The sequence below is a fragment of the Ciona robusta genome, chromosome 5, assembly GCF_009617815.1.
Source record: "Ciona robusta chromosome 5, ASM961781v2".
Taxonomy (NCBI): domain Eukaryota; kingdom Metazoa; phylum Chordata; class Ascidiacea; order Phlebobranchia; family Cionidae; genus Ciona; species Ciona robusta.
In genome coordinates, this window is record NC_143239.1 from 7,256,448 (window position 1) to 7,278,835 (window position 22,388).

A 22,388-nucleotide genomic window follows, 5' to 3' on the forward strand; every position below is an offset into this window, starting at 1 on the left:
ACACGACCGTTACTGACAACTGGGTTGAAGACACCTACAATAGTAGCAGCATTGAGCCTTGAACGCAGTATCCTTCACTTACGATGCAATTCTCAAGCCAAAACCATCAGATGTACGATCTATGTTTGAGATGTAACTTTACAGATGGATAATATTTAATCATAGAGGTCTGTTTATATGATATCTATGTTGAATTTTACCCACCCCCTCAAATTTATGCCAGCCACTTTTACCCACCCCCTCACATTTATGCTAGCCACTTTTACCCACCCCCTCACATTTATGCTAGCCACTTTTACCCACCCCTTAGTTTTTTCATCAAGAGACAAAAATATCTGAAAACATCATATAGTGGAGTGGAGGAAGATGGGACACCTTACATTCTAATTTTTATCTAAAAGTGTCCAATATTATCCCACCTTGCCACATTTGATTTTTATATTCTTGCTTGTTAGCGCCACCAAGTGTTAATATGACGTCATCGGCGTTTTTTGTTAATTACCCCGCTTTTCGTTGATTGCCTCGCGCATAAAACGCTGCCTTTGCTACGCGCGCCAGTCACAGCACGCTGCAGTTTGGATGAAGCACCAGCAGATTGGGATTATGTGCGTTCCTACTACAAGGCTTGAGTTAAGTATTTGATTACTTGCATTGCTATTATATTACTAACCATTATATGCACCACTACTAACTATATATAGTAACTATATTTATATCATATATTATACAAACATAGTAATGTGCCTTGTGTTTAACTGCTATTATTATTAACGTTATCTTTCATTCTAGGTACAGGTACCAGCGATCTCTTTATTACGTCATTCGCATTATGACGTCACTCCGCGGCGTTCGCCTAATTTTAATCTTTACATCATGTGTTTATTACGTCACTCGCGGCATTGCGTTTGCTATAATCGTTACGTCACAATACCGATTCATTACGTCATAATCTCGTTATTCGCGATATACGCGTCTATGCTCGAATATTACGCCCGGTTACGTCACACCTACGCTTGTGACATCACAATACGGTTTGTTTTACATTTTTTTTATGGGGCCCCATGCGCGTTCTGCGTCGACGCAAGGCACATTACTTGTATATTCTAATTATATTTGCGCTAGAGCGCGAAGCAAGAAGATCAAAGAATTGGTAAAGTATAAATCACAATTGGCATTATTACGTACATAAGCTCTTTTCTAGAAACATCGATGGTGTGACGTCACAGAAGCAGTGATAACGTAACAGAAGAACCTGCTTCGTAAGTTTATTGTTTCGTCATAAAAGTAAATTGTTTTAAAGTTTCTTGTTTTACAGAATATGGGTATGTGACGTCACAGAGGATCCGCCATCGCTGAAGAATCGCGTTCAAGGTGATTATGACGTAACAAATATATTATAAAGATGAATACATAACAATGCTGATTGTTGCAGATATAAAAGGACGAGAAAAAAGGCGGAAGGTAATTTATATTCAAACCAATATATAGTTAAGCCCGTAGCGTTGTAGCTTGCCCTTTAGTTCTGATGCAAATATTTGTTTATTTTAATTTAAGTTACAGTAAGACCACATGATGTCCTTATACATATAATGTAACTTATTCTACTTTAAAAGTATATTTATTATTACATGCCGAGTTAACGATGTTGTTTTTACTTTTACAGACGAAGATCAAAGACGAAGACGCCAATATAAGGATGCCGGTTGGAGGTGTTTGTAGGTTTAAGTGTGTATAGGCCTACTATAAGTGTGTATAGGCCTACTATAGGTGTGTACGCGCGAAGAAAGAAGATCAAAGACGCCGATAAAGGATGTCGGTTTCAGGTGGTTTAGGCTTAGTGTTTAAGTATGAATGTTTGCGTGTTTAGCTGGTGCACTCTTACAGTGCTGCCAGTTATTTTTGCTGGGCCTAATGTTGCCAGCTATGTCCCCCAAGCACTTTTCAGTGCTTCTACATGTCTTTGAAACAAATGCAAAGGAATTGTTGCAACAATCTTACTTGATAAAGATTAGCATCTACTGTAGTGTTCATTCCTTCCGAGTGTTTTGTCTGTCGGGACTTGAATCTTACAGCGGTTTTGTATTGTCTCGGTTTGCATTGCGAGAACTCTGTTTTGGTACACATATACTCGAGTAATATCAACGCGCAGTATAATATATACACCAACTTTCAACATAAAATTAAATTTAACCATTATATAATATAAAGTCTCCACAGTTAAAAGTTAACTTTTAATTTAACACAACATCGCGTATGGCATAATTGGGACGGTGGCCACGTCACAATTACGCTTTACGTCGATGCGGTGGGTCAGCAACGTCATGACCCTGCGTTCGGTGCGGTTACGTCACGGTCGGTTTAGTTACGTTACAGCTGCGGGTTTGTTACGTGGACGTCGCCGTTTTTAGCGGTTCGTAACAGCCACAGTATGTCGTAACGGTCGATGCGGTGCGTAACAGCCGGACGATATTATATTGTGTGAAAATACGACGAGAGTATCGCGGTACCAAGATGTTTTCTCAATAAGCGGTCGGGTGATGCAGGGCCGTTGTTGGCATCGACTCCTTGCAGGTGGGCGCTTGGTGGCGTGCGCACTGCGGGGCTTTTCTGTAAGATTTTGTATCTTTTCGTTTGTTGATGTTTCAATGATCATGTTTCGCTTCTTATATGCTTGTTGGTGTGATTGTTTATTGTTGCGTTGTATTATTTTTGTCAATGGGTTTCTTTTCCTTGCTTTGGGTAAGGTCTATCCAGCAAGGGTTTCTCACCAGAGTAGAAACCCACTACCATTGGCTGGGGGCTTGTCGTGCCGTAGTGGCTTTCCACCAACGCCAGCCACATAAAATATGAAGGTATTTTAATCCTGTTTTTATTTTCCAGAATGAATAATAATGACGTCATCTACGTTTAATGTTCGCACATGATTGTATTTGCCGCAAAATAAATTGAAATTATTGTATTGTTGCTACGTCATGGGAATTATGACGTCATTAATTTTTTGATAACATCAAATATTTTAAGAGGGTGGGTGGTTTTTAACCCACCCTCTGTGGAACCTCTCCCAAATAAAATCACAAAAAGCTTCAACAAAAAACAAATTTATTCCTAAACTAGGGGATTCCCAGCAACAAAGCTCAATATTAAATAATTTCATCATTGAAAACATCGTGACGCCATAAACAAAGAATATTGTGACATCATAAAAACAAATATCTAATATGATTTCTATGATAGTTCAAAGCCAGATTGACTGTTGATACAATACAGTAGTTTGTCCCGCATTGCCTCAACATCGGGGTATTGTGGGACGCGTACCATGTTAAGGCAAGTAGACGAGGTGGGTAAGCGATCGGGGGTTCCCCCATTGTGGATGCAGAAGGGGGGGTGCATCTCCTACAGTGGGTGAAGTAGGGGGTTAGTGGGTAGTTATGGTATACCTCATGCTCGCTGTCGAGTTTTTACTTTTATGTTTATCCTCGGGTTGCACACCATACATGGTGGCTTCATACACCTCATGCTCACTGTCGGGTTATAACACGAGTGTTGCACACCATACATGGTGGCTTCATACACCTCATGCTCACTGTCGAGTTATAACACGAGTGTTGCACACCATACATGGTGGCTTCATACACCTCATGCTCACTGTCGAGTTACGGTACTCCATGTGTTTATATAAAGCCAAACTGAATCCAACTACAAACAAGATAGTAATAAGTAATTAAACAACGAACCTTGAACCCTAACAAGGGGGGTCGAGAACAGCTTGTAACGAAAAGTAAAAACTTTCGTTTCTCATCCTCAGTAAAACTACGTAAAACGTTCCAGAATATTTCGATTGTTGGATGTTCAGGTGTGTAGCCACCTGTGTTATAGAAATATCATCAAATGAGAAAGGTGTTCCGTGAATCTGGTCCTTATCTAGCACTCATATTGTTGGGCGATTCTCGTTGCATCATAACAGAATGCAGTAAACAAAAATACCTGAGGATACCAGGTTTGATGCTGCCATTGTAGGGATTATTTAACAGCAATTGTTCCAACCCAGTGGTCACTAATGGGTTGTCCAAATTGTAGTTTGTTTTAACACCCTGTCAGGGTAATGGGTCAACTTTGACCTAAATCCCAGGCGCTTTGGGTGGTCTTCCAACATAGAAGAACACCCAAAATAAGTTATCTTTATATACAGTGGCGCAGCCAGAAAAAAAATTAGGGAGGTAGTTTCAATCAAAAAATGTTCAAAAAAATGTTTTATTTTTTAATTTTTTTTGGGGTTTAAAAAGTATATATATAAAAACCTTATCAATGAAACGATCGCCTTACCTGAATAAGCAGCATTATCCTTCATATCGTCGACGTTTATCGGAACCTCCGCCCCCGATATTATGGTCTGGCACTCCCGGTGGTCAAACATACGCAACCACTCGAGGGGGATGACGTTGGAGAGTCCGTCACGGAATCGATCAACCGCGACTCGCATTTGAACATTAAGTTTGTAGTTCGAGAGCAAGTGAATGTACCTGGGGGGGGTTATAAGTTAACCAATTCATCGGCTTAGACTTTTTTATTTATAAAAACAAATAATCACCAATTATTGTGATTAGTTTATGGGTGAGGCGGAAAGTTTCCAACCATAAACTTTCTGTGGTCCAAAACTTAATCAAAATTATTTATATTTTACAAATATTTTAATAACTAATTTTAAAACATTTTTCACAATAAACAAACTTAGTGTTTATGATGTCTATGTAGATCACCTGACACGGTTGTCGTTGGTTACGGGAAGGTCATGACCCCCAGGCACAAGTTCGGTGACCCGTGTCGCCCCAAACTTATCGTCAACGACCGTAAAGTTCAAATCAAGGTCAGCAACGTTGCCCTCGTGTGACCGGAGGAACATAAGGTTTCTATGGATGACGGTTGTTTAATAATAATAAGAAATATTATAACAATGTAATCAACATTGTATCAACAAATGTTTAACAATAATAGAAATTCAATAGTTTATTTATAGCTTAGGGTGGAAAATATTTGCAACATAAAACAAAAAATTGCTTCCACGTATTTTGTAACGTGTTGTATTATGAATGAGATGTTCGGTGAAAACCTGGGATTTATGCCAGAGTTTGCCGTAAGAAACCACACAAGTTCCAAACAAGCCACCTGTAAAAGTCTGGATCGAGCGATTGGAGATGATTAATGTCGACGTCGGCGTTCTTCGGTTGCAATAATTTGCATAGAAAGAAAGCGGCGAACGGGAGTTCAATCTGCATCCCTTCGTAAATCATCTGCATGTATGGGGTTTATGTGGGGGTATGGGTTCAAGGCTCAATGCTGCTAATTTGTAAGCGTATAAAAACTTAAAACGAAAAGACTATAGCGACAATAATATGACATCATCAATTAAATCGCTGACTCACCTTCCCTAGCAGCCTTCCAAGGAAATAGAAATGCTGACTCATGTTCTCGACGACATGATCAGCGTTGGGGTTCGGGTACAACTCCCGATCGTCCGTTAACTTAAACAACCCCCTCCCAGGTTGGAACGATGTACGCACCAACTGTTGGTAGAATTCCCTTGTTACCCCGGCCCCGTACCCCGCTTCCTCGGCCCCAGCTTGGTTGATGAACGTGACACGCAAGGTACGATGTAAATCGGGGGCTGGGATATTAGTTGGTTGTTGGTTTATGTTACGCTACAAGTTTTAAGTCTATCTCTTTTCTACAACAGCAAGGTGTATTGTTATGTGTGCCATATATTTAATAAAATAAATCTAACTATTCATAATTTGCCCCTTATGCTCACTGCCGGGTCACTAGGTAGCTAGCAGTGGTGTTGAGGTACTGAGCCAACTCCAGTGTGATCAGGCCCCTTAACCACCACCTCGCCCAAACAGAATACAACCAAAAAATAGAACATGGGGCATTGGTATTGGTTGAATGACTCACCATTATGCCTTGACAAATCATTAAACGAATCCTCGTAAAGAAAATCTCGTCGAACTTTAACGTGGATGACTTTTGATGACTCAGCAAGTCCCGCGTCATGCATTATGACATCACGGTCGGATTCCCGTGACAACCGATCCTGACTCAGCATATTCTAAACGTAAAGCATGAGTCAGCAACGTGAGAACATAGACATCATATGAATATTCTGTGATAATAATTATCGCAGCGCTATCGGTGAAAAAAACAAAAAAACAACTAAAAAATACTTAAAAAGGGCAGATTAAAAGCGTGGCTGTTAAACCCCCCCCAAAAAAACACATACTTTTCAACACAACTAAAACCGGTAATACTGCCGCTGGTGACCAATGAAAATTTTGGTCTCAAAATGTTCCTTACGTCTCCCTGATACTGTGTATATATATTTTTTAAAAAAACTCGGGCGTTCGTGTCGAAAACTAACTTTGAAAATGTGCAAAAACATGCTGCGTCACCGTAATTCGCCTGACTTGCGTACGGTTAACGATATATTACGTCACAATAGCGATATGTTACGTCACAGAAGTGACATATTAGGAACGTTACAGCACGTTATAATCTTGTTTTTCGCACTGTTTTGTGCTGGGGAAACCCCAAGCCCCAACCCTAACCCCTACTTTTAACCCCCAACCCATAAATCCCCAAAAAAACTAACAAATTACGTAATCTGTAACGTTGAAATCAAACGTGGTAATTCGCATTCTATGACATCATAATCTAACCTTTGTTTAATTCATGACGGCTCGTGTGGAAATTACGGTGACGCAGCACGATTTCGCGCATTTTCAAAGTTAATTTTCGAAACGAACGCTCGAGTTTTTTCAAAAAAAAATTATACAGCGAGTATCAGGGAGACGTAAGGAACATTTTGAGACCAAAATTTTCACTGGTCACCAGCGGCAGTATTACCACTAAAACCATCTACATAAAATGTACTTCAGTGACAAACTCACAGTAAATATCCCAACCCTGGTTTGGAACGGGACAACGAACGGTAGATTAGTGAGCACGGTTAGTTGTTGAGCTTCCGATGCCGTCATGGGGAGATCTTCATCAAGGGGGTCTGGGGGGATTATGGTGTTATAAGCCTTATTATTACACGGTATATTATATGTATAAACTATCATCATGGGGTCTGGGGGGAATATGGGTAACTTATTATTAACCACACCATATATATATATATATATGTACGTCCTTTATAAGACCTGGGGTGGTTGGTGTAGTGATTGTGGTGGAACAATGTTTGTTAACGAAGTTGTTTGTTATACACCACGTCCCAGCCTATCCATTATACAGTGTATCTCATGCTGTATTCTATTTGCAGGTGCCGTGACAAAGTGGTTATCGCGCCCCACAAGACCTATATAAACCCCACACTAAACCCCCCCCACCTGCCATGTGAGCTGCCAGATTATCCGGCTTCATTTTACGTCGCCTCCAATTTGACGACAAATATTTTGTCCGGTCATCCCCGATCAGCCATGCGTTTGATGACCAAGCACTTTCTGGGGTGAAAGGGCGCCTCGTGTGGCGAGTATGGAGGTGGTTAAGAAGACGAGAACAACTCTGTAATATTTGTGATTATTGTTGTTAAATACATTGAAGGGGAGATACAACATAGTTACAATATGCGTCGAACTGCTGGTAATTCCTAATTAAATTCCCTCGAATACGATAGCGAAGATCAAATTAATTAAAACAACGAAGAGAAGGAAATTGGTAACAAAATGACATTCGTTAAATATGCTACGGGAATAAACTACTTGAGCAAAATGCCAAATCAAAAGTGTGGATGGTAAACCCAACAAATTAATTACGAACCAAAGATTGATCCAATAACTAATTTATATAATTAAAATTTATTATTTTCACATTAATTAACAAAGACTAAACTATTTTTATTTTTGTTACAAATAAATGAATTTAACAAATATTAATTAATCCCCACAAACAATATTAAGAAACAACCACCTTGAAAGCCATAGCGGTGTGCAACGTACATAAATCACTCGATTGAAAGTTAAGTGACGAACTTCCTGATAACTGCTGGAAGATTTCCCTGTGATGGATTATGTTAATATTGGTGGAAAATGAATGAATTTATTTTTTGAAAAAAGGATGTCAGAAACATATGTGTGGGTCGTAAACCCCTTATTTATACCAACAAGAAATTCACTTGGAATCCATGGAGGAATCCCACAAGATTTTAATTTTAAAAAGCCGGCTTTATTTGTGGCACAGGTTCTGAAATCCATCAAAAAATCATACTCTTAACAACTTAAACAAGCACAACTTGACCCCAAAACTCATCACGCCCTATTTACCCGCTGACCCACGTTTACCCCATGACCCACGTTTACCCCATGACCCATGTTAACCCCATGACCCACGTTTACCCCATGACCCACGTTTACCCCATGACCCACGTTTACCCCATGACCCACGTTTACCCCATGACCCACGTTTACCCCATGACCCACGTTTACCCCATGACCCACGTTTACCCCATGACCCACGTTAACCCCTCAATCGCCACCAAACAACTGTCGAACAACCCTGGACCCACTTTTGCTCCAAGGAGGGAGCTTGTCTACCCTACCCCACCCGCCCACCCACCTGGCATCCACCCCATGCAAACTCCTTGTTTGTGGAAGAACCAGCTTTATCAAACTTAGCGAAACATCCCTTAAAGTTGTCACGATCGTCACCAGTTCGTGGGATTTGAATAAATTATGGCTGTGGGGGGAATCTGAGGAAATAAATAAGAAACATCTCTTTGAACACAGTAAGAAGATCAAATTAATTCAAACAAGAAGGGAGAAGCACCAAAACGACAGTTGGTAAAACTTCTAATAAAATTATAAAAACATTTAATATAAAAAAACAAATCCTCATAAAAGACTTGCTTAAACATAAAACATATCAGTTCACAATTTTTTAAGATCACAATAAAATAGTTGTGGAGGAACTCTTTCACATTTATAATACATCTGTTTATATGACAGGATATAGAATTAAAACAACCCAAGTACCATCACCGGGGAAGTCGACATCATGCAACGAAAGTAGATTGTGAGCAAACAATGAAGAAAAGGTGATCAGGCGTGACAAGATTTCGTGCATCGATGATTTTGTCATGTGACCACCGTCCAATAGAGCGCGAATGCTGGCAACACTGGAAATAACGAGGTTTTTACGCTTGCAATTACTTGTATATATATATATATAATTAATATTATTTGTTTGATATACAAAATACAAAAACAGCCAAGCACCTTGGCTTAGCACACGTGCCTGTAACTCAACGGGTTCAGACTCAATGTTGCTACCATTGTAAGCGAATGTGTCTTTGCAGATGACACTGAACCACGAACCTTATGTCTCGTGGTATGGTAATTACAAAAATGTGGAAGATCTGTTTGACATTTATAAAATGGCAGACAGAATCATATAATGTGTTTAATTATATAAATTGTTGATACTATAACTTTGTTCATTAAATAAGGACTTACCTTTTCTCACTATGCCTAGTGTAAGTTCTCGAGTTCAAAACAAGGAACCAAAGTTTTTTCACGAAACTTGTAGATAACGCCAACGTGTATAATAGTCTGTGGGAACGAACATAATAATTTTATCAATATTTAAATGCGTTATTATAGAAGCGTAATATGTTATGCCGGCTACATTTAAATTATATTTATATAATTAATATTTTTTTGCAAATTTCATTAAACTGTTTCTTTGAGTAAGTCGTGCCACTACCATGGGTTTTGGCTGAGCCAACTTTAAGGCTGTGGTACCTCACCCATATAGAATAAAACTACCGCATAGAGACATCACTCCTCAACCCTCCCCCCCACCTATTCTTATGAATTTATAATCTCTATTATTGAGTGTCTATAAACTGCCTCAGTGGGGTCTAGATGGTAGCACCCTGGTTGTTTAGGGTAATGGGCTAACTCTGTCATAATTCTCGCCCCCATATATACCCATACAGAATACAACCCCCCCCCCACCTATTCGTATGGATTTGCATCTTCATATTAACCAGCAAGTGGAAGGTAATTCCCCCAAGTAGAGAAACATCACGTTCATCGAGACATCGCGTGCAAAACTTGATGAAATTTTTCGAGTTCAAGAACGACCGGCAATCACCAACGATTAGTGAGGTTTCAATTTCCTGGGGAAGTGATGAGATTTGCAAATAATTTTGAAATGTGTGAAACCGTGAATCAGTGTCACCTGCAAAGTTACATACGTGGTAACTTGTAAGCTGGCACGAGGTGTATGAAACAGAACACCCGTGTTATAATGACTGTCGTTGCCCCACCATGCAAGTATAAATAAGTTACATACGTGGTAACTTGTAAGCTGGCACGAGGTGTATGAAACAGAACACCCGTGTTATAACTCAACCATTAGTAGTATGGGTGTTGGGGTTACCTACAAGGACCTCACCCATGTAGAAAAGAATTGTCTTGTTCATATCAGAACATTGGTCCGTTTACATCACAATTAAAAAAATTCCAGAACTGTTTCAAATTTTCACAAACTAATTATTTCGATTAAATGAAGTTTTTTTTTACAGTTTCCGGTTGAACGATTTCCACGTAATCGTCGTCGTCACTTTCGGCATCATCGCTCGCCACACGAGGAAGTGTAGGTACCAACCAATCAACGATGGTTAGGATGGTGGTCGGGTTCACCCATTGTTCTGTGTACGGAGTTGTTATGAGGGTTATAAGTAAAACATAAGGGTCCAGTGTTCAAGTCCTAGTCAAGTCAAACACAAAAGTAACCCGTTTCAAACACAAAAGTAACAATTTTATCTTAATCTTACTGTCTTAATACACCCCTCTTCCCCCTTTAACAAACTTACCGAGTTTACCATCCAGTAGTTTCACCAGTGATGCCAGCAAAGATATATTCGGCTTTATCCCAGTGTTGCCAGTTAATATTTTCCTTTCAAGATGATTCAAACTCACAATGTTTATGATTTCCATGTCTCGTAACGACGGAAGCAAAAAGTCGTAAATTTGCTGATTCATACGATGACTAAGCATGTCCGTAAAAAACTTTTCAAAAATGTCGGAAATTTCGGAATCGATTTGGAATTCTGGGTTCGAGGCCTCATGCAAAGTCATAGGTAGTCGTAGAAGTTGTAGAAGCGAGTTAGCGAGAACGAGGTGAGGGTTATGGCCACTAGATGGCTCGAGGTCGTGAGGAACTTTGACGTCGAATACTTGGAGCATTGATTTAAAGAATCCTGGGGGTGAAAGTTTTTTTTTTAATTTTTTTGGGGAATTGCAGATTTCCAGTTACACTAATTGTCGCCAAACACAGGAAATATTAAAAAACATAACATGGTTTTACTTTATCTGTTTGATACCATAGCGAAGATTAAAAAGAGAATTAACAGCAAAACGTAAGTCGTTAAAACATTAACACTGGCTGTTTGAAACCTGCTAAAGTGTCGAGATATAAAGGAAGTTAAAAAGGGCGGCTGTTAAACCCAACACTTTATTATTACAAATAATTAAATATTGTTTACCATTGTTGACCAACAATCCCCACATTGTGATGTAATCATCTCCCCAATATTTAGCTTGGGTGAGAACTTCAATGGCTCGTAAGGGAGTGGCCATGTGCGTGGGGGGGATGGTTTGGAGGGCCCTGGGTGGGAAAGGGGGTTAGTAGGGGTTGGGGGAAGTTAAACAGAAAAGGTTGATTCTAGAGATGTGTGTAAAAGTGGGTAAGTTGGGCTATATACTGATACAGGTATAGGGGTTAGAGAATAAGGCATATAAACAAAAGTGCGGCTAAGAGTCACTGCAAAGGCATTAGTCAAAGTTGTTTAATGGGCTACTTTGGAGGGCTCTGGGTGGAAAAGGGGTTATTTATGGGTTCGGGGTTTTTACAAAAGTAAACAGTAAAGATTAATTCTAGGGCTGAAGGTAGGAGTGTACCAAGTGTTGGGATCCGAGGTTAAGGCATATACTGCCAGCCTGCCAATCGAATATATAAAGTAAAGGTTTACAACAAGAAGTGTTTTCAAAGCACATTGATGCTACCATTGTGGGCGAATGTGTTCTTGGGCAAGACACTTAACGGCAATTTCTCCAACCCAGTGGTAACTAATTGATTGTCTAAATTATCAGCCATACAATATAGATTCTTTAGAAATATCACTTCACCTGCAAGTTTTAACCAATATTTGTTTCCTTAGAAAATCTGAACATTGTGTCGTCCAATCGGGGGTGAATTTGAATATTTGTTGAAGAAGCCACGTCTGTTGGTAAAAGACGGATGTTTATGTTTGCTTAAAATAGTTTACAAACAAACATATAATAAACGTAATCATATAAGAATTTGTATCTTTGTACAGTCAGAAGCATGTTAGTTAAATTATGTGATTGATTTAAATTAGAAAGACTTTTTTAAACATTTAAATTTTTTTCCAAAATCGCTGTTAAATCGCTGTCCCTTATACCATAGTTACAAAATACCCAAACATAGAAATCATAACAAACCAGATTATTAAGATCTGAAACTTTTTGCTCGCCGTAAAAGAAACAAAGTAATCTCGTCAGTTCGACCAAATTTTGACCGATTTTCTTTTTTTCTTCAAATTTTTCTCGCAGAAAATTTTTAACTTTTTGTCGTTGCAGAAACGAACGAACTGAAGATTGCAAAATAATCACGGCTCGTAACCGCTGCCGAGCCTCCTAAGATAGAAATATCATTAAAGCATCTTAATAAGTAAGAGTATGGTTGCTAATTTTTTACTGTTTCAGCTAAAATTTTGTAATAATAATTATTTGTATTTTATTCTACGTGGCTGAGGTCTTGTGAACCTGGTAATCCCTTTGGCTTCAATGCAAGTGCCTACCACTGAACCACAGTAACCCCAGACTGCACAGTATGGCAGGTGAACGTGCGATTTTTTTAGACTTTTGGTGATGCTCGCCACAATTTGTCCCACGCACGCCAATTAATTAACCAAAGAAAAAAATACGTATTAAATTAAGTAAGATTTCCTAACGTGGCTTGAAAATGTACATGCTTTGCACGCAGATTTTTAATGATAGCACGCGCGCGCGCGAAAAACAACCGTCTTGCACGCGCAAGATCTCGTCAGGAACTGCCATACTCTGCAGACTGGACAGTAACTAACTATTCCTGCTTATCTATATTACAAAAATACTAAAATTCTATCGGTATCAGCGTAGAGCCCCGAACCCAGTATCCTTTGGTTGCACTAAAAGCCCGAACAGCAACAGCAGTGGTTTACTGTAAACATATTGGAAACACTGCCACGATAATTCGGTTGGCAACACTGGTGGCAGAGCTAAAGCATTTATACAAACTAGAACTTCCCCAACTTCCTAAGTATATACCACAGATTATGTGTTTGTACATTATCCTACCTCTCGTTTCTGTCGTTCTTCGTGAGCTTTTTGCAGCAAGTTTGCTTTCGTTAAGCGATCCTGGTAAACGAGATAAGTTAGAATAGAAACAGTGTTTTAAATGTTAGCTTGGCTTGTTGGCAGTGAGCATGAGGTGTATGAAGTCATAATAAATAGTTGTGTAAGTGAAAAAAGTATTCAAACTTATTTAGACCGCGATTTTGAGGGGGGTAAAGCCCCGTGAAGGAATTCCCCATGTTTATAAACAAAAATCCCCACAAAGATCTAAAAATAAATTCAATAAATAACTAAACCCACCGTTCCGCTACGTCCCCCCAGAGATACATTGGGACTGCTCCGAAAATCACCTTCAAAACTATACATTTTGCTGTAATCAATTAATAAATGATTACAAAATATCTTTATTACGAACAAAACACTCAACAGAACATTCGAGGAAAAAATAAACAAATAATCATGACTAGGCAAAAATGTGATGACTCATTTCCATAGAAATAACATTAAAATAAAAAATAATGTTTTAAATTCATTAAAATTTGTTAAAATTCATAAAAACTGCTGTTTTTAGTAAATTTATAATTATTTCAAGTTGTTTATTTAATTTCTTGACCTATTTATTTGTTAACAATGCAATTGTTTGTGCAGTGTGACGTCGATGCACATGAATGCACGTAACAAAGAAGATTTCTGGAATGTAGAGCAGACGAAACACCGCGGCTTGGTTTGTGACGTAACAACGAGTAGTTTGCAGCTATTGTGAAGTAATAATCGGCGATAATGGAAGATTCTAAAATAGCGCGTTTCAAAAATCGACGATAAATTAATTCTTGAAACATTTTCGTCACAATCGAGATGTGCTCTTTGTTTGTTTTATTATGACGTCATTTCGAGGAATGCCGCGTGTTGCATTATGGCGTAACTTAAACTTGAATTTGTTTATCGATGACGTAGGTCTGATGACGTAGGGTGTGATTACGTCATCAAGATGGAGCTGAACGAAATTAACGAAGAAAAAGCTGAAACAAAGATAATTGGTGGGGGAGATCGGGTGAGTGGGGTAAGATGGGACTTATCAATGGTAATATGGGGTAATATGGGTCAAATAACTGGTGTATAGTGGGGGGGTAAGATGGATACCATTAGCACCAAAACCCATATTTCCTGATCATGTTTTAAACAACTAACAACGCTGTTTTACAGTCGTGAGGATACGGTTATAGAAACCTGTAAATATTCTTTGTTTAATAACAAATGGGACGATAAAAGTAAATAAAATATGAACCATCTTACCCCACCCTACTATATATAATATTATGTTGCATCGCATTATAAGTTTGCCTGTGGTTGCAAATATACGATGCAGGGTTGACATCCGCATATATAAACCGGACACTTATCTAAGTCAATATCCTTTCATTGTACTTGTGTGTTGGACTTCGTTCTTGTGGCGGATAATGGGAAACTCAATTTAGACGTTAAAACTTTGCCCGCCATGCGAGGATAAATAAGTTACATACGTGATAACTCGTAAGCGGACACGAGGTGTATAAAACAGAACACCCGTTTTGTGCCTTTATTTTGAGTTTCAAAAATCTACTTAAATTAAAAAAATAGCTGCGTCGTAACAATCAATGTATTATGACAGGAAAAAGGGAAATTCCCTAAACACGTCTTCTTTATAATCGGGAATGAATTCTGCGAAAGATTTTCCTACTACGGGATGCGAAGTAAGTGTGATGACGTCAGTGGTGACGTATGAAATGACGACGTCAGATAAGAGTAAAAAGTTGTGGTTACTGTGGTTACTCGTAAGCTGGCACGAGGTGTATGAAACAGAACACCTGTGTTATAACGACTGTCATTGCCCCGCCATGCGAGGATAAATAAGTTACATAAATTCATTTTTATTTTCTTTTATTAATGCTATCCATTTACTCACCCATTTAACCCCCCTCCCACAGCGGTGCTCGTCTTATACGTTCGAAACTTCCTTTTATTCGACGATGACACGTCCACCTCCATCTTCCACGCCTTCACCATGCTTGCTTACTTCTTCCCGCTAGTGGGCGGTATAATAGCTGATTCTTATTGGGGGAAATATAAAACCATTGCTTATTTATCCATCGTATACGTCATCGGTCACGTGTTAAAGACAATAGCAGCGATTCCATTCATACCAGGAAACACGACACACACGTAATTATGACGTATAACAGGCATTATTATAGATGACTATATGTATAGTAGGGTGGGGAAGATGGGACACCCTTCATTCTATTTTCTCGTCCCATTTGGTAGTAACCAAAAACAATCAAAGAATTATAAAACCGTATCCTCGAAACTCCCATAGACCGTTTTTAATTGTTTAAAATACGATCAGGATATTTGGATATATTGTGTTAATGGTGTAGAGTCTTTCCCCACTATATAGTAGTTATTACGGTTTAGTAGCAATGCCCTTTAGTTTTTTTGTGTGCAAGTAGTTTTTATACCTGTGGCGTATTTTAAACGACTTGTGTTTCAAATCAGTACCGATGTTTCGGCGTCTTATATATATATAGATTGACTTCATTAGGGTAAATGACAATCAACTGCACAAACTATTCACAGTCTGTATGTACAGGGCGTCGAAACGTTTCCAAATAAATGCTAGTGCACCAACTAACCAGGCAGATATTCCACACCAACTAACCGACCATATATTCCACACCAACTAACCGACCAGATATTCCACACCAACTAACCGACCATATATTCCAGGATACTTTCAATGTTCGGTTTATTATTGATAGCGGTTGGCACTGGGGGAATCAAGCCATGCGTGTCATCGTTTGGAGGCGACCAGTTTAAACCGCACCAGGTATTTAAGTAACTTTGTGACGCTACTTTGTTTTGTGGTCCGGATTTAGTCAAATAATAGAGGTTTTGCCCAGAACAGGAACAGCATAACCGAGCAAGTTCCTTTCGGACGTACGAAACGTAGTGTAGGAAAGTAATCAACCAAATGTGACCAAATCTCAAGTCAATTTTAAAGGGCCTCACTCCCAGATTTTCCCCGCCCTGCGAGCGAGGATTTATAAGTTGCACTAACCAATACCCCTTCCAGGTGTTAAGTTACATTCATTCATACTTTCAATCTGTGCTGGAATAACGGACCACATCTGGCCGGAATCCCGTGTCCTCGACAATAAGATAAACAAATTACATTCGTTCCATTATTCATATCCCTTCCCAGGTTTTATACTTGAGTCAATACTTCGCCATGTTCTACTTCTCCATCAACGCTGGTGCTCTTATATCGAAGTTCATAACCCCAATGTTCAGAGCCGACCTTGATTGTTACCCCGGCCATCATGGGCCTAAGTACGATGAATGCTTCACTGTGGCTTTCGGGGTTCCTGGTTTGTTGATGCTGGTAGCTGTAGGTGAGTGTGTAGGGGTTGTGGGTTCGAATCCAGGACGGGGTGTGAGTTTATAGGCACAATGTATTGTATTATGGGTTTAGCAGGCTCGCTTTATTTGACAAGTTTTCTCAAGTAGTTTTAGCCATGGGGTTTAGGTGTTTTAACGACAGTGGTTTTGCTGCTAATTCATTCTCTTCGTGATCTTCTCTATCGTATTCGAAGGTATAGATAAAACATTATATTCAAGTTGTAGGGGTCCTGGGTTCTAATCCAGGCCAGGGTTGGTTATTTTAGACTAACCAAAACTGATTTTTTCAGGATTCTTTTTCGCGGGGACGAAATATTACACCCAAGTTCCGTTAGAGGGCAGCATATTCTGGAAGTTTTGTAAATGTGTTTACTCTGCGTTACGTAACAAGTGGAGAAGGAGGGAAAACGAGGAGAGAGAGGAGCATTGGGTAGATTACGCGGATGCTCCGGTGAGTGGGAGCATTGGGAGAGTGGGGAGGAGTGGGAGCATTAGGAGGGTTGGGAGGAGTGGGAGCATTAGGAGGGTTGGGTAAATTTTTTCTTATGCTCGCTGTCGAGAAGTTTAATTTGGGCCATGGCCGACTTAATATATTTAAGTATGATAAGTTTTGGGCAATTACGCTTGAATATTGTTCAAACACAAGCATACCTTGTCTTATATACACCACCAACCCGAGAGGTTGCTTCAATTCATCATAATTACCCCGACAGGAATCACTAAAGCGTGACACTAAATACGTCATGGGGATTCTTCTTCTCTTCACCCCTCTCCCTTTTTTCTGGGCTCTCTTCGACCAACAAGGCTCCAGGTGGACGTTACAAGCTTTGCAGTTGGACGGGACGTGGGTGGGTGGCTTGTGTATGTTGCTGGGTTTAAAACAATATAATACGTTGTCAGAGTTGCCTCTAGACCGGCAACCTCCCCTTTAGTCGAAGTAATGCTCGATGCCGCTACAATTAGAGATGTATGCGTCCTTGGAAAGACACTTAACTGCAATTGTTCCAACCCAGTGGTCACTAATGTGTTGTTTAAATTATCAACCTCATAACAAAAATCACCCACAAAGTTACATTCTAACACTTCAATGTCCTGTTCAATCCTCTGTCCAACAAAACCCATGATATATAACCTCCTGTGGTATATAGTAGGGTGGGGGGGACAAGATGGGACACCTTTAGCACATAATATCTAAATATCCTGATCGTGTTTTAAACAATTAACAACGGTCTATAGAAGTCGCGAGAATACGGTTTTATAATTCTTTAAATGTTCTTTGTTTCCTACCAAATGAGATGAGAAAATAAAATGAAAAGGTCTCCCATCTTCCCACACCCGACTATAAGCCGTAACCCAACCTACATTTACAGGGTAGTTTCTACATGAAACCCGACCAAATGGACGTCATCAACCCCTTACTAATCATCACATTGATACCTTTGTTTGAGACGACACTATACCCATTATTACGTTACTATAACGTGAACTTTTCCCCCCTCAAAAAAATGACGGCTGGTTTGATTTTGGCGGGAGTATCGTTTTTGTTTGCAGCTGGTCTACAGTTTGCCATCGATGTAAAAACTAATTAATTATCGAATAATTAATAACTTTAATATTATGGATATTATTATCAATTTTGACGCATTATAATGTAGTATAAATAATCTTTCAACATCTGGTATGGAAAATACGACAAAGGGGTTTGCTTTATGCCTGATAGTGACAGAATACAACATAATATGAGGCGTAATGACGTTTTTAGGCTGATTTAACTCCACTGCCACCTAGCGATCAATTCTCTGTCCGCGTCATCAACCTATCTCCTTGTGACGTCACTATGACGTCATCGAATCGAGATTACAACGGTATTATGGTGGGAACAGAAAAGGTAAAAATATTGTAATAATATATGACTGTGTTATATCTGGCCCTGAACTAATGCTGATGAAGTTGGACGATTCTCGTGACGAAATAAAACAATCAAGTGTTCTGAAGTATGTGACAGATAAAAAACAAGTCCAGCAAATAATTTACTAAAAAAAAATATTTCGCACGATGACATCATCAGTCTCTTATTTATAATCAATATAGTAGGGTGGGGGAAGATGGGACACCTTTAATACATAATATCCAAATAGCCTGATCGTGTTTTAAAGAATTATCAACGGTCTGTGGAAGTCGTGAGGATACGGTTTTATAATTCATTGAATGTTCTTTGTTTACTACCAAATGGAAAGAGAAAACTAAACGAAAAGGTGTCCCATCTTCCCCCACCCTACTATATATTGCGTATAAAATTAAAGCTACATCAATATACCACCACAGATTAGCGACACCCAGTTCAAGTTCGTAGACACAAAGAAACCTTTCACCTTATCCCACGTCACGTGTGTAGGAAATGACGTACAAACTAACTTTAACGTAACTTCCGGTCAAGGAAAAGTGATTGATTACGTCATATCCGGGCTGCTGGGGGAAGATTCGATGTTGGTGAGTCGGATTAAATATTGAGGGGGGTGTGTTCCTGGACATGGCACTACGCCATGCTACGCATCACTACGCCATGCTACGTAACACTACGCCATGCTACGTAACATGGCACTACGCCATGCTACGCATCACTACGCCATGCTACGTAACACTACGCAATGCTACGCAGCACTACGCCATGTTACGTAACATGGCACTACGCCATGCTACGCATCACTACGCCATGCTACGTAACACTACGCAATGCTACGCAGCACTACGCCATGTTACGTAACACTACGCAACACTACGCCATGCTACGCAACACTACGCCATGCTACGTAACACTACGCTATGCTACGCAACACTACGCAAACTACGCCATGCTACGCAGCACTACGCCATGTTACGTAACACTACGCAACACTACGCCATGTTACGCAACACTACGCAACACTACGCCATGCTACGTAACACTACGCCTACGCAAACTACGCCATGCTACGCAGCACTACGCCATGCTACGTAACACTACGCTATGCTACGCAACACTACGCCTACGCAAACTACGCCATGCTACGCAGCACTACGCCATGTTACGTAACACTACGCAACACTACGCCATGTTACGCAACACTACGCCTACGCAAACTACGCCATGCTACGCAAACTACGCCATGTTACGTAACACTACGCAACAAACGTTGTCGAATTGACGGGTCTCGAAAATTATGCCCAGGAGCTTATATAGGTTTTAGTACCGTATAGTGCACATAGATGCTATGTATCTATTTATGGTGTATGTATCTCTATTGTATGGCGTGTGGGACGAAACATCGGTCATCGACATCATAATATAACAATTTACAGAAGATCCTTTAAACTGAATTACTTAATATTTTCAATTAATATTTTAATAAATGAACACTAATATCGATAGAGCGAGATGGCGACCGCGAAACCTGAGAATGGAAGATCCTCTGTGACGTTTCTAAACCCTTATGATGTCACAAACATAGTGGTCAACGCGTCTGGTTATGAGGTCACAGTGCCTGCCAAAGGAAGATCGAAACCTGTACAAGTTAAAAGTGGCACGTGAGTAATGACGTCATTAGTTGGTAACGTCATGGGTTTATGACGTCACCAAATCCTTACAGAATCTACTATAAGAGTAATTGACGTTAGAAGCGTGAGTTCACTTCATTTTTCGATGACGTATTTTTTTAATACTATAGCATGAAGGTATGACGTAACAGTGACGTAACACAGCATGCTTTTTACAGATCAAGTTACCGAATATACGCTGGTACATCTGAATACGAGGGCCGGTTAGAGGTCGGGGTTGGAGGGGTGTATACTGTAGTTCTGGTGGTAGGTGATGACGTCAGAGCCATGAATACGTCATCAGGGGTGTTAAAGGACGTGAACACGAATAACATTAATATTGCTTGGATGATACCACAGTACTTTGTGATCACAGTAGGGGAGGTTTTCCTCTCCATTACTGGGCTCGAGTTCTCTTACACGCAGGTATGACGTGTGTGTGTGACGTATGCGTGACGTATGTATGTGGGAAGAGACAGTATTTCTTTAATGTCCTTGGACAAGACGTTTGACGACAATTGCTCCAACCCAGTGGTCACTAATGGGTTGTCTAAATTATAAACCATACATAAAAAAATGAAAATATCCAAAAAAAATAATTACCCACGAAGTAACATACATGGTAACTCGTAAGCTGGCACGAGGTGTTAAACCTGTGTGATAACGACTGTCGTTTTCCGGCTACTTGAGGATAAAGTAAGTTACATTCATTCACCCATGTTATAATGACTGTCGTTGTCCCACCATGCGAGGATAAACAACTTACACCCACACACAATTACAATACAGGCCCCAGCCAGTATGAAATCCGTGGTTTCAAGCCTATGGCTTCTCACCGTTTCGATGGGCAGCATTATCGTACTCGTCGTCGCCGAATCTCGTATGATTGACAGGCAGGCCCATGAATTTATTTTCTTCGCATGTTTGATCGGAGTCGCTTCCATCGTGTTTGCTTTCCTGGCTCGCAGGTTTGTTTATATGTATTTAGTGTAGATACTTTTGCGCAAGACATTTGTAAATACGCTGAATACCGCTGTATGTATTGTAATGTAGGGTTGGCACTTATTTCATATTTGAAATCGTGTTTTAACAATTAAACTAGAATCATCCTACCCCAACCTGAATGTACCATCTTACCCTAACCTGAATGCACCATCTTACCCCAACCTGAATGTACCATCTTACCCCAACCTGAATGTACCATCTTACCCTAACCTGAATGCACCATCTTACCCCAACCTGAATGTACCATCTTACCTCAACCTGAATGTACCATCTTACCCCAACCTGAATGTACCATCTTACCTCAACCTGAATGTACCATCTTACCCTAACCTGAATGCACCATCTTACCCCAACCTGAATGTACCATCTTACCCCAACCTGAATGTACCATCTTACCCCAACCTGAATGTACCATCTTACCCTAACCTGAATGCACCATCTTACCCCAACCTGAATGTACCATCTTACCCCAACCTGAATGTACCATCTTACCCCAATCTACTATATACACTCACGCAGATACAAAGAATCGAAACCGCAAGAAATTCCAAGCAGGAAAGAAAAGAACGAAATCGAAAAGACAGAACTTTTAGAAGAAAAAACAGACTTTAGTGAATGAATTTGTCGTGAAATATATTTTAATCCTGATTTTCTAATTAAATAACAAACTAATTAATTCTCTTTATATAAAACAGAATTCACAATCCTGTTTTGCGATAACTTAAACCCAATGCTTAAATTGTCATTAAACTATTGCCTTTGTGTTTAAAATCCCCCATACTACTATCGTTGCTCTTGTATTAATGCGTTTGTTTATTAAAAAGAAATAAAAACTAAACCGATAAACATCAAACACTATACCAGTATTTGTTGCCATTCTGCCAAAGTGCAGTGCTTCCAGATAGTTTTCGAAAAAAAGGCCCTTACCGGGGACGATTGTTTTAAAATCAGCATCTTTCT

General features: G+C 39.7%; 2 protein-coding genes across 4 annotated transcripts; one reads left to right on the forward strand and one right to left on the reverse strand.

The window, feature by feature from the left end:
* Positions 1-3,082: 3,082 nt before the first annotated feature.
* LOC149736181 (ubiquitin-protein ligase E3C-like) lies at positions 3,083-13,873 on the reverse strand. Its single transcript, XM_089879005.1, has 21 exons — positions 13,716-13,873; positions 13,419-13,478; positions 12,522-12,716; positions 12,186-12,280; positions 11,543-11,664; positions 10,871-11,257; positions 10,578-10,705; positions 10,008-10,171; positions 9,504-9,599; positions 9,024-9,166; positions 8,608-8,740; positions 7,963-8,050; positions 7,383-7,557; positions 6,942-7,051; positions 5,950-6,103; positions 5,421-5,662; positions 5,164-5,288; positions 4,758-4,907; positions 4,324-4,520; positions 3,735-3,865; positions 3,083-3,393 (listed from the first exon to the last, which is right to left on the reverse strand). The coding sequence occupies exons 1-21, from the start codon at positions 13,779-13,781 to the stop codon at positions 3,226-3,228; spliced, it is 3,129 nt and encodes a 1,042-aa protein (XP_089735131.1). The 5' UTR covers positions 13,782-13,873; the 3' UTR covers positions 3,083-3,225.
* Positions 13,874-14,170: 297 nt separating this feature from the next.
* LOC149736182 (solute carrier family 15 member 2-like) lies at positions 14,171-22,281 on the forward strand. 3 transcript variants are annotated; one of them, XM_089879029.1, is made up of 14 exons: positions 14,175-14,475; positions 15,064-15,145; positions 15,380-15,614; positions 16,179-16,278; positions 16,654-16,843; positions 17,141-17,301; positions 17,564-17,698; positions 18,221-18,424; positions 18,613-18,738; positions 19,176-19,340; positions 20,260-20,414; positions 20,603-20,849; positions 21,213-21,391; positions 21,948-22,281. In XM_089879029.1, exons 1-14 carry the CDS (start codon positions 14,404-14,406, stop codon positions 22,045-22,047), a joined length of 2,151 nt encoding a protein of 716 aa, XP_089735155.1. In that variant the 5' UTR covers positions 14,175-14,403; the 3' UTR covers positions 22,048-22,281. The 3 variants fall into 3 exon arrangements, with proteins under 3 accessions (XP_089735158.1, XP_089735155.1, XP_089735156.1); XM_089879030.1 differs by having other exon boundaries at positions 14,177-14,466; XM_089879032.1 differs by lacking the exon at positions 17,564-17,698 and having other exon boundaries at positions 14,171-14,475.
* Positions 22,282-22,388: the final 107 nt, after the last annotated feature.